Below are 12,581 nucleotides of genomic sequence, written 5' to 3'. Positions count from 1 at the left end.
TTTTAAAGGAGATTCATAAAAATTCGAACATACCTATACATTTTTTCTTAAAAATTATGTATGAAAAATTCTTTAGGTTTCGCCCACCTATCACCTGAACTGCAAAAATATCTTTGGTGGACACCAACAAAAACACAGGGCTCTACAATCACCAAGATTTTTCGCGAAATAGAGCTCTCTGGCCTTCAATTATGGCCCCAGTACAAATGTTCTATATTTTTAAGTCCCGAAGCTCCGCCAAAGAAAAAATTAGAATGTGTCTATAGGCAGTTCTTCCACAGGATACCCCCAAGAGGTCTCCCTCCCATTAAGATAACACCGTTTAGAGATATAAGACCTTCCATATAAATTCTATGCAGGGTGAGATAAAAAACTGCAACAAAGTCAAATGCCATAATTTTTAATTTTATTTAATGAAAGCAAAACATATCGGATATAGCTTCAAATTTTAGAATTAGATTTAGATTTGATCGAATTGTCACCTTTGGCACGAATTATGGCCTTCAAACGGCCAATGAAACCGTCACACGCTGTCCGAATCCTGTTCTGTGGTATTTTGTAACTAGGTAACTAGTTAGTTTTTTTTACACTCACTGGATGTAATAGGCCTATTTCTTATGTTGGAAATAATAAAAACAAACCCGGAAACCAGGATCTGACAGAATTCTGTTCGAAATGGCGAAAGAAAATCTGAAATTACTTTCAGTACAACAATAGTTTTAAAATTTTCCCACTCACTGGATATAACAAATGCATTGGTTATTACTGGAAAATATGAAAAACACTCCAACAAATCAAGCCGTGCAGATCTCAAACAGAATGTCCGAAATTTCGGAAGAAAGTCTGAAATGAATTGTACACTCACTATAGGTCTATTTCTCTTATTGGAGATAATAAAAACAAACCAATCCAAACAAAATTAATTATTGTTCATACTCCCTGGTTAGATTTGGAAATACTTAAATTAAAACAATCAAGCAAACCCAACTGCCATTGGGCGAGGAGAATTCTGACCGAAACAACGGAAGAAAGTCTGAAGTTGCTTCCAGAAAAATGTATTCTCAATTATGGATATTATAGCTTTTTTGGTTAGAATTGGAAAGTGATAGAAAGTTACCAGCAAACCAAACAATCATAGAAATCTATCCGAAACGTGGGAAGTAAATCTGCGACAGCCAGCGAATTCTTTTTTTTTTCAGATATGGCACGAAACTGCTTATGGGCCACCTATAATTCAACTTCCATTGCATTAATCTATTTCTCTAAAGTGGCAATTTTTCACTTCTTAACTCAGGTCAAACAATTTAAGAATTTTATTAAAGTGTTTATCCCATTTGTCATAGATGAGAATGGTTTGGATCTTGTATATTTAAAGTAATGCAGTTTCTTTCCAGTAGGTGGCGCAAAATAGATTTTTTTCCATTCCAAAAATTTTTATCAATTAAATCATTAATTTATTAAGTCTCTGACTAGCACGCCTTTAAATTCCAGAACAGAACGATTTACTTTTTTATGTTATTTTTTATTTTTTTTTTTGAAAGAAGAAAAATATTCCTTCGCAATATGCTCCCTTCATGACCATCTGAATCCTTAAATATTTTTCGAACCAATTTATCGCCCAAAGAAAAGTTTATTGTCTACCTGGGGTACCAAGTTACAATCCCCTCTAAGGCATTATTTCGTACCCAATTTCGAAATGTTTTTCCTCTGCCACGGATATCAGATTTCCCACTTCCCAAGTTTCTTAACTTAAATCATACCAAAACTTCGAAAAAAAAACAACGTTACCCCAAATAAAAACTACACCCACCTACATTCCATAAAGCCAATGATAAATTATTCAGACCACAAAGAGACCCTCTCACACACACCCACCCACAGATAAACTGATTCACTGTTCTTTTTTTCATTTCTCCTTAAACCAGAAGTTTTGTAAATATTTTGGATAACATACGTTGAGCCACACAACAGGTGGTAGACATACAAAAGAAAAAAATATATATACGTATGTACTGTAAGGTTATTGCTTACCATTAGAGTGCCCCAGTGTATGATGGGATAGACAGACGGATGGATGGATGCTGGGTCTGGGTCTGGCTCTGTGTTGGCATCATATGTTTTGCAAGCGTTAAAAATTTGTTAATGCCGCTGCTGCGCTGGCTGCTGTTCTAAACTGGGGCTTCCGACTCCCTGACTGACTGTTGTTATTTTTGCGGCAATATTTAGTTAACGTTTATGGTTTACTTTAAAATATCTTGTAGTTTTTTGCTGCATATTTTTCGCCGGCATTTTTTCTTATTTTTTTATTTTCTTCTTGCTTACAAGACTTCATGGTATGTCAAGATGAGAAAAAAATCCATAAAAAAGCATTAGCTTCAGCCATGGCACGATTAGCAGCAGCCTCCGCCGAAAATAAAACATCCATACAGCAACTGAACATATCATGTTTAAACCACTGAACTACTGACCTGATCACGAACTCTCTCCAAATTTGTTGTAGTAGTTAAGAGTGTTGTTGTTTTTCCTCCTGCTTGGGATTTTATTTTCACCACAGATTTCCGATGAAAAATTGGGGGGAAACAACGATAAGGTTTAGAAGCTTCTAAAGGCTCTCAGCATCTGTTCCACTGAAGATTGATAATATTCGCCGGATTAACAAGAATTGAGGTTTTTTTTCTGAAATTTGAAAATAATTTAATGTGTGGTTATTACTTTTTATTGAAAATTAAAAAAAAATCCTACAACAGCAACAATTTCAATTAATTAAATGTATGTCAAATGGTTTTTCTCAGTCTACTATGCCAATGGTTGGAAAATTTGTAGGACAATTTGCCAGGTCGATAAAAAAAGGTATTAATCTAGTTTAAAATAAATCGTTTTTCTAGGTGGGTGGCATTTAGGCAATTTTTCTTGATAGTAAATTGAAAGGTTATTGAAAATTTTCAATTATGAAGTGGGGAATATGGTGGAGGATATATAATCTGAAACCAAATTTGTATTGTAAAAATGAACTCTCTCTGGTACCTTCTTTACAAGTGGCCAAAACTTTCGAATCCTGTGACTTTCAAACCGATTTACGTTATCCGGTACCGTCATGGACATATGTGGCATACTAGGTTGTAGAAAATGCTCAGATGCCGCCATGTGGGGCTATTCTAAAAATATATGTCTTAAATAGCGTATATGGTTAAGTTTCCTGGAGAGCTTTAATAGACACATTTGCGTAAAAATACATCTAAAACCTTCTAAATACGTATAATCTGAAGGTGGACATGTATTTCAAATAAATATATAAATTAACCCATAAAGCAAAATTAACAAGTATCAAAAGCTATAAGTTAGGCCGGGCCGAACTTTGAATGCTCTCCACCATTTGGAACGAATCTGGCAATTCCGTTAAAAATTCTGCTAAAATCTTAAAAATATCGAATGTAACCATTAGATTAGGGTCTATACGGCGACGTGGACCTGCATGGGCAAATTTTATCATAAGCTATTACAATATTCAAATACGGAACTTGAAAACAAATTCGGTGAATAATCATAGGATATAGGAAGACAACACTATATGGGGGCTATACAAATGCGTGGACCTGCATAGACAATTTTCTGCCTTAAGCTGTAGTATTCATTACGAACTTCAAATACTAATTTTGAAATAATTCCGGTGAATAATGTCGTTTAAATATCAAAATACCGAATATCGGGAGGTGTCGTTATATGGGGGCTATGCGAAGACGTGGATCTGCACAGACTATTTTCTGTCATAGGCTGTAGTACCGATTACAAACTTCAAATACCAAATTTGAAACGATTCCCGTGAATAATGTCGCTAAAATATCAAAATACGAATATCGGAAGTGCCATTATATGGGGACTATACCAAAACATGGACCTACATAGCCCATTTTCAATACCAAAAGTCCTGCAGACATAATATAGATTTGAGTAAAATTTTATTATCCTACTTAATTTCGTTCGGAAGCTAGAGTGATTTCTACAGACTGTAGTACCGATTACGAACTTCAAATACCAAATTTGAAACGATTCCCGTGAATAAAATCGCCAAAATATCAAAATACCGAATATCGGAAGTGCCATTATATGGGGGCTATACCAAAACGTGGACCTACATAGCCCATTTTCAATACCAAAAGTCCTGCAGACATAATTTAGATTTAAGTAAAATTGTATTAGTCTACTTCATTTCGTTCGGAAGCTAGAGTGATTTCCACAGACGGACGGACATCGCTAAATCGACATAGAATTGTATGCTGATCAAGAATATATATATTTTGTCGAGTCTAAAATGTATATTTCGAAGTGTTACAAAGGGAATGACATACTTAATATACCCTCCATACTATGGTGGAGGGTATAAAAAGGACGGCATAAAAAGTGAAGAATGTCTGCAATTGGAATCAAATATTTTCACAGAACCCAGATCCATTGGGAAGATGGACAATTTCGACAAACATCTTCTGAGTTAATTTAATCTTCGATTGTATCCAAATCTCGTAAATCCATATATATATATTCAAAATCCAGAGGTACCTTTTTATAAGGGAAGGGTGGGGAAACTAGTCCCTCTAAGGTGTCTATTTTTCTAAAATGTTTTATAGTTGACGTAAAAAGTTAATTATTGTTCATATGTTCGAGATTGGACCAACCGTGGCTCCACCGCACAGAGGCGAGAGAATCCGACATTACGTCCAGATCTTAGAAATTCTAGCATTGATACAGGTCTCACACCAAGTTCGAAGTCACATAATATCCGTCGAAACCTGTCATAAATTTCATCTAATTATAATATCAATTACTCGTTTATATCTTTTATAAATATTTTACAATTTGGGGATATATATATAACAGATCCGATTGATTCCTATATCCATATTCATATTCATATTTTTTATACCAATTTTTTCCCTTTTATCATTTTACAGGTCTCATCATTGCCGGTGCCGCCTTCTTGCTGGCCCAACTCTCAGTGATCGTTATCTGGAAGACTGTACAAAAGCGCTCCAAGAAAGAACGTTATCTCTACCAACAAGACTCAGCACCCTCTTCGGTTAATTATGGTGCCCCCACCATGGTCTATGGAGCCTCCCACCTACAGCATAGTTCATCACAGGGCAAGGCCGGTGATACATTGGGTAAACTCTATGACAGTGGCATAAGTGGACGTTATGGTCAACAATATTGAAAAGGAGAAAAAAAAACTAAATTTGGCAAAATAGGCAACCCATTTTCAACAAAACAAAAACGAACTTTTAGACTTTAGGAAACAAAAAAAAAAAAAAGAAAAGCAAGAAATTTTCATGAAAACAAGCAAAAAATTGAAATGAATTTAATTAAGAGACTTTTTCTACTAATATTTATATGATAATAATTATTATTTTTTATACGCAACATAGTTTTAGAAGAAAACAGAAAAAAACAAAAGCAAAAAAGAAAAAAAATCTATGTAATGCATCTAGTAAATAATAGGAAATAATTTAGAATTCGAGACAAAAACAAAAAGTAGAAGAAGCGATAAAAACTAATACTTTCATTTGCCTATGACAATGCCGGCTTTTAAAAGCGATCCCTAAGGGGTCATGGAAAAATATCCAAACAACAACAACGAACATTGACCGAATACTTAGAATTTATTTTCCCTAAGCCCCCTCGCCGGAATTGCTTTTTAAAACCTGGCATTGTGTTTTCGAAACGAAAAAAGAAAATTTATAAAAGAATAACGCAGGTATTATATAAAAAATTAGTTTAGGTTTTTTTGTTCTCTCCAACAACTTAGCTTTACATACTCACTATCTCTATTTAATTTATTACTATTATTTATTTTTTTTTAATTCTCTAAATTTTTCAATCCTTGTGGCCACCCTCTCTATGCAAACAAAAGTAATTTTGGGGCAAATTTTGAAATAATTTTGTATCAAAATATTTCACAAAATTTACCCATTACTTTCGCTCCTTCCTACCTAATAATAATAATGTATTTTTAATGTGTGTCTAAAAATAACTATTTATTTTCTTTGGAATTCCTTAGTGTAATAATGTAGCAATTGTAGTAAGAACAAATACTCTTTTCTGTATTTCTATCCTTTTTTCTCCTATGAACGCCGGCGGTAGCTATATAAAGAGTAAAATCAAGGTGCTTTTCTTCACTGACATTTTCTCGTAGTTAAGCTTAAAGAAAAACGAATTAAAAAAGGAACACCTTTGAAAGGGCATTTTCTTTTTGTAATAATCAAATCGTAAAAGTTAAACGTAGTAAAATAATTTATTTAACTATATAAAAATATATATATATTTTATACGATCCGGTAAAATTAATTTTATACGAGTAAACTATATAATAAAGAAAGAAAACAACTCTTTTTTATACGCAATGTACTGATTAAGTAATAAATAAAAACCCAACTTTTTTATATAATAAAATTTGATGTGTGTTTCATTTTAAAAAATAAAGTCTTAAAATGGCAGGTGATGGGGCGTTCTATGAATAAACAGTAAAAAACTGTAAGAACTTTGAATACCCTCCACCATTAGGAACGAATTTACCAATTTTCAAAAAAAAAAAAAAAAAACAAGTAAGCAAAGGCTATAGTCGTGCGGCGCCGACTATGTTATACCCTACAACACTGCAATATGTTAGAAGCCCCCTTATGCCCAACTCCATATTGGAAGATTTCGCTTTTGAAATTATGTCACCAGGGACATTTTCCCAGTATTTACGCACTCCGTCGTGCTTATAGTTGTGTGGTCTACTTTAAAGCTAAATATAATCCAATGGTCGTCAAAAATTTTAGAATTCTTCGCTGTCCTTAAATCTCTTCTCAGGCGTGTCGATTGTCTTCAATTGTGTGATCAGGAATTTATTCTGTTTTTGGTTCATTTGAACCCCTAAATATTTTGCGATCATCTCCAAAAGTAAGAGGCCCCTCTGTATCTCCAAATTTAAACTCATCTATATGATTTGCTTGTCTACGATATTTGGCTATATTCGTCAACGAAATCAGCATAAAAAAGCCAGAAGTTCGCCTTTTGTGTATTTCGGATATCGCCTGTAAGTAATACTGGTATTTTTTCACACAAAATTAGTGGTTCATTGTACCCGCTGTCCTAAACTCTAACTTCATGCGAGATTTCGTGTCCTTTGGTTTCTATTTGTGACCTTTATAACGGCTGTAAAATCAGGAACATTTTTAGTTGTTGGTTCATTTCAACCTTAATGTATTGCGGACATCTTTGAAAACAATAGGCCTAACCCTTCTGAGTCCAACCCTACCCTTGTGAAATTTTTCGTGAGGTTCGGACGATATTTGCCATCCTTATATAATAAATCCAACCTGTGTTGTAAGGTGAAAAAATATTAAAAAATATTATAAGTCATATTGAAAAAATTGCATGCGATAAAAAATATGAAAAAAATAAAAGAATGTCACAAATGACTACAAAATCTATATTAACATCATCATTGGCATATCTATTTTTTTAGATTTTATACTTTTATGTCAAGAGGGCATTCTGAATTGACAAAATTTGTCAAAATCGGTCCAGCCATTTTTGAGATATAAGCATTCTAACTAACATCCCCTTCCTTTGTCAATACACATTGTATATATTTCGCTATATATATCCGATATATTTACTATCGGCCGTTACGTAGATAACGGTCAGAATTGACCTGTTCGTCTATTTGTGATTTCGCCAGGATTAAAAATATTCGCGGTTTAATGGAAAATTTGTGTTAAATAAAAGACATATGTTGTAGCCTATTTCACCCACTAAATATTACCCGATGACCATCAATATTGGAAGGCTTCTGCCCAGCCCTAAGCTCTAGCCCCATGCTAACTTCCACTTTGATTGGTTTATAATTGCGACCTGTAGAGTAATTGCAAAATCAGTAATTTTACAATTTTTGGTCCATTTCAAAACCTAAATATAATGCGATCATCTCCAAAAGAAATAGGGTTCCATTCTGACCCTAGCCCCACCTCCATTCTAAATTTCGTGAAGATCAGACCATAATTGCAACCTGTAGAAAAAATTAACATGGACAGACGGACGGACGGACATACATAGCTAGATCGACGCAGCTCGGCGAGATAGGAAGATCCATATATACTTTCCTATGTGTGAAACCAATATTTCGAGGTGTTACATAATTTTTGGCCCAATCAAACTTATAAACCCCCAGCACATAGTGTTATATGGTATAAAAAAAATCATACAATAAAAATTAAAATTGTACATCTCAAAAATCAGAATGAAAATGTTCATTTTCACATTTTTTTCGCAATTATTTGATTTTATCCTTTTCTGCCAAGAGACAATTCCGAATTTGTCTAAATCGTTCGTAATCTTTCAAGTAGTGTAAAATACTTCATTTAATTCATAACATTTTAATTCAGTAGTTTTTTCCTTTATCCATTCCAAAAAATATGTCTTCATTAATAATGTGTGACACAAACTCGTATCATCAAGTGAAATTGAGTTATTAACACTTTTGTGCGACATAATTTTTCGCTGTCAACATTAGAGTTGATTTTCCCAACGCCATTGCCGGTGGCTAAACGGCACACACCAAAACCCATAATTTAAGCTAAATATGACATCTCTGTTGTTGGCAATAACAAAATCAAAATATGAGTAATAAATAAAAACAAAAAACCAACTTCAACGATCGCCATCATCATCGTCGTCATAAATTGATGGCTCAGTGGGTCTTTGGGTAGACACACCGCATGAATTTCTTATGAGATATTCATAAAATCTATAACACGAAATGTGTTAACGCACACTACTCATCGGCACGGTTAAGCGGCTACGCAGGTTGTCCTCTTTCATGTTGTCTGCAATGAAGATTGTTACAAATTTGCGACAATTTTTTTTTTCTGTCGTTGTTCTTATCTAGTCTTTGCAATCATGGTGCCAGACTATAACAGTAGCCGTTCTACATCGCTGCCGATGAGCATCAGCTTTTGCAGTGCGTAAGTTGAACTATATCTGCCTTTGGGGATGTGGGGAGTAATAAATGGGAACAATGGGATAGATTTTAGCAAAAACTAAGTAGTCATTGTTCGGCCGAATTTTAAAAATGTTTTATTCCTTCTGATTGTTTGAAATGTTGGTATTTGAGAACTGCCATTATATTTTGAGATCTTTAGTAGTTTTTATACCCTACAACACTATGTGTTGGGGGTATTATAAGTTTGATTGGGCCAAAAATTATGTAACACCACGAAATATTGGATTCCCACATAGGAAAGTATATATAGATCTTCCTATCTTGCCGAGCTGAGTCGATCTAGCTATGTATGTCCGTCCGTCCGTCTGTCCATGTTAATTTGTAATCATTCTACAGGTCGCAATTATGGCCCGATCTTCACGAAATTTAGAGTGGAGGTGGTGCTAGGGTCAGAAAAGAACCCTATTTCTTTTGGAGATGATCGCATAATATTTGGGGGTTGAAATGGACCAAAAACTGAAAAAATTCCTGATTTTGCAGTTGACCTACAGGTCGCAATTATAGACCAATCAAAGCGAAAGTCAGCATGGGGCTAGAGCTTAGGACTGGGCAGAAGCCTTCCAATTTTGATGGTCATCGAGTGAATAATAATGGGTGAAATAGGCCACAACATTTGTGTTAAATAAAAGTCAAATTTTCCATTAAACCGCGAATATTTTTAATCCCGGCGAAATCACAAATAGACGAACAGGTCCATTCTGACCGTCACGTAGATGCCGATAGTAAATATATCAGTTATATATAGCGAAATATATACAATGTGTATATACAAAGGAAGGGGATGTTAGTTAGAATGCTTATATCTCAAGAATGGCTGGACCGATTTTGACAAATTTTGTCAATTCAGAATGCCCTCTTGACATAAAAGTATAAAATCGCAAAAATATGCCAATAATGATGTTAATATAGATTTTGTAGTATTTTGTGACATTTTTTATTTTTTCATATTTTTTATCGCATGCGATTTTTTCAGCTTGACTTATAATATTTTGTAATATTTTTTCACCTTACAACACAGGTTGGGGATATTATATAAGTATTGCAAATATCGTCCGATCCTCATGAAAATTTTCACAAGGGTAGGGTTGGGCTCAGAAGGGCTTGGTCTATTGTTTTCAAAGATGTCCGCAATATATTAGAGGGTTGAAATGGACCAAAAACTAAAAATGTTCCAGATTTTGCAGCCGTTATAAAGATCACAAATAGAAACCAAAGGACACGAAATCTCGCATAAAGTTAGAGTTTAGGAAAAAAATATCAGTATTACTTACAGGCGATATCCGAAATACACAAAAAGCGAACTTCTGGCTTTTTTATGCTGATTTCGTTGACGAATATAGCCAAATATCGTAGACAAGCAAATCATATAGATGAGTCTAAATTTGGTGATACAGAGGGGCTTTTTGCTCTTGGAGATGATTGCAAAATATTTAGGGGTTCAAATTAACCAAAAACAGAAATGTTTTTCCGATCCGAAGAGAGTTAAGGACAGCGAAGAATTCTAGCATTTTGGATGACAATTGGATTATATTTAGCTGTAAAATGGACTACAACAACTAACAGCCCGACGGAGTGTATAAATGTTGGGCAAATGTCCCTAGTCAAAATCCTAATTTCAAAAGCGAAATCTTCCAATATGGATTTGGACATAAGGGGGCTTCCAACAAATTATTGTGTTGTAGGGTATAACATAGTCGGCCCCGCACGACTATAACCTTTGCTTACTTGTTTTGGATATACCATTAATTATTTTATTATAATTGAAGCATTTTGGTAACATTACAATCTTATTTATGGCTACATAAGGTACGTTTCATGTTCCCGGCTAAAACCCTTTGGCTGAAATCCGTTTCAGGATATTTGGTGTCGATCTTTACCCTGTCTATCCTGGTTATCCTGTCTATTTGACTGGTTCTCACAATAACTCTCGAAGGAATTATCCGTTTTAGTCCAAACTTTGCAAATTATAATATTTATATAGAGCAAAGAACCGAGCATGGTAGAATTACAAAGGAAATACTATAATAATGTAGCGAAATATAACTCTCTATTTCATTTCTATTCTCATTTCAGAAGAGAATACAAAATAAAGAATTATTTTCACAATATAAAAGAAAGTAATAACCCAAGAACAGCGTGACGGATTTTGACAATTCATGCAATCTTGGCAAAAAAAATCGCATGAACATAAGCCAATAAAAATGTGAATATCTTTGGCGTAACTTTTTTTTGTAAATTTGACATATTATATTGAAGTGGACATATTTTATTGTTTGGAATTCTGAAAGAATAATATTAAAAATTAAATGAGTGCCCAATACGATATTAAATGGCAATCTTTCATGCCTAAAATTGGCATTTAGGTTTCAACTCCAGGACCTACATCATACTTCAGCTTGAAGATGCGAACACATTTAAAGAAATAAAAATGACAGTTATGGGGCTCATTTCAAAACGTGAACCTAATTATACCCTACACCACAAGGTGTTCAGGGTATCATGTCTTTGTGCATTTGTTTGTAACAGGCAAAAGGAAACGAGATAGACCAATAGTTCCTTCTGATGATCTGCATAGAATCACATTCTGAGTCGTCCGTCTGTCCGTCTCTTCATGTATTTTTGTAAACAAAGTACAGTTCGCATTTATTGTCCTATCCAGATGAAATCATTTGTTTGGCCCAAGGACGAACCCTATTAAAATTGGAGATAATCGGTCAAAATTTAGATATAGCTCCCATATATATCTTCGTCCGATTTGCCTTTTATTGTGCATCAAACGTGTAATATCAGGCCGAATAGTATGGAATTTTGCACATACAAGCAAATTAGGCCTGAAAATAAGTATGCCAAATTTTATCGAAATCGGTTTAGATAAAGCTATAGATCCCATATATATTGTTCATCCGATTTGTTATTTTTGTCCTCCGCAGCCGTAATATGCACTTTGTAACAACAATATTTTGGGAAATATATCAAATACAACTCAGAAATACATTTGCTAGATTTTATCGAGATCGGTTCAGATTTGGATATAGCTCCCATATATAACTTCGTCCGATCTACTTTTTATTGTGCACCAAACGTCTAATATTTGTCCAAATGGGACCGAATTGAGTCTAGAAGCTAGTATGTCAAATTTGGTGAAGATCGGATCAGATATAGCTATAGCTCCCATATATACTGTTCATCCGATTTGTTATATTTGGTACCCACAGCCGTAATATGCCCTCCGTAACAACGATATTCGGGGAAATATATCAAATACAGCTTAGAAATATCTTTGCAAATTTTATCGAGATCGGTTCCGATTTGGATATAGCTCCCATATATACCTTTATCTCATTTCAAGTTAATTGTGCACCAAATGGGTAATGCAAGTCCGAATTTAAAAGATACAAATGCTTCGGAATATTTAGTCCTTTGAACATTAAATTATAATATAGCGTGTATGAACTTTTAAATGTTATGCGGAGCTCTACTAAATTAGCCCCGCCCGACTTTAAGACTTTCTTTACTGGTTTTTTCATATGACAATAAGCCGCCC

At 34.2% G+C, this 12,581-nt stretch overlaps 1 protein-coding gene across 1 annotated transcript in view; it reads left to right on the top strand.

Annotated features, from left to right (window-relative positions):
* The window catches only part of LOC101896863 (uncharacterized), an 86,542-nt gene extending 80,303 nt beyond the window's left edge, over positions 1–6,239 (top strand). Inside the window, exon 10 of the mRNA XM_005177432.4 lies at positions 4,947–6,239. Coding sequence (XP_005177489.2) covers positions 4,947–5,206 — 260 coding nt within the window. The 3' untranslated portion in view covers positions 5,207–6,239. The remainder of the gene's footprint in view (positions 1–4,946) is intronic.
* The last annotated feature ends 6,342 nt before the right edge of the window (positions 6,240–12,581 follow it).

The sequence above is a fragment of the Musca domestica genome, unplaced genomic scaffold, assembly GCF_030504385.1.
Source record: "Musca domestica strain aabys unplaced genomic scaffold, Musca_domestica.polishedcontigs.V.1.1 1, whole genome shotgun sequence".
Lineage (NCBI taxonomy): Eukaryota > Metazoa > Arthropoda > Insecta > Diptera > Muscidae > Musca > Musca domestica.
Note: the sequence above shows the minus strand (reverse complement) of the source record. Positions and strands in the feature narration are given on the sequence as shown.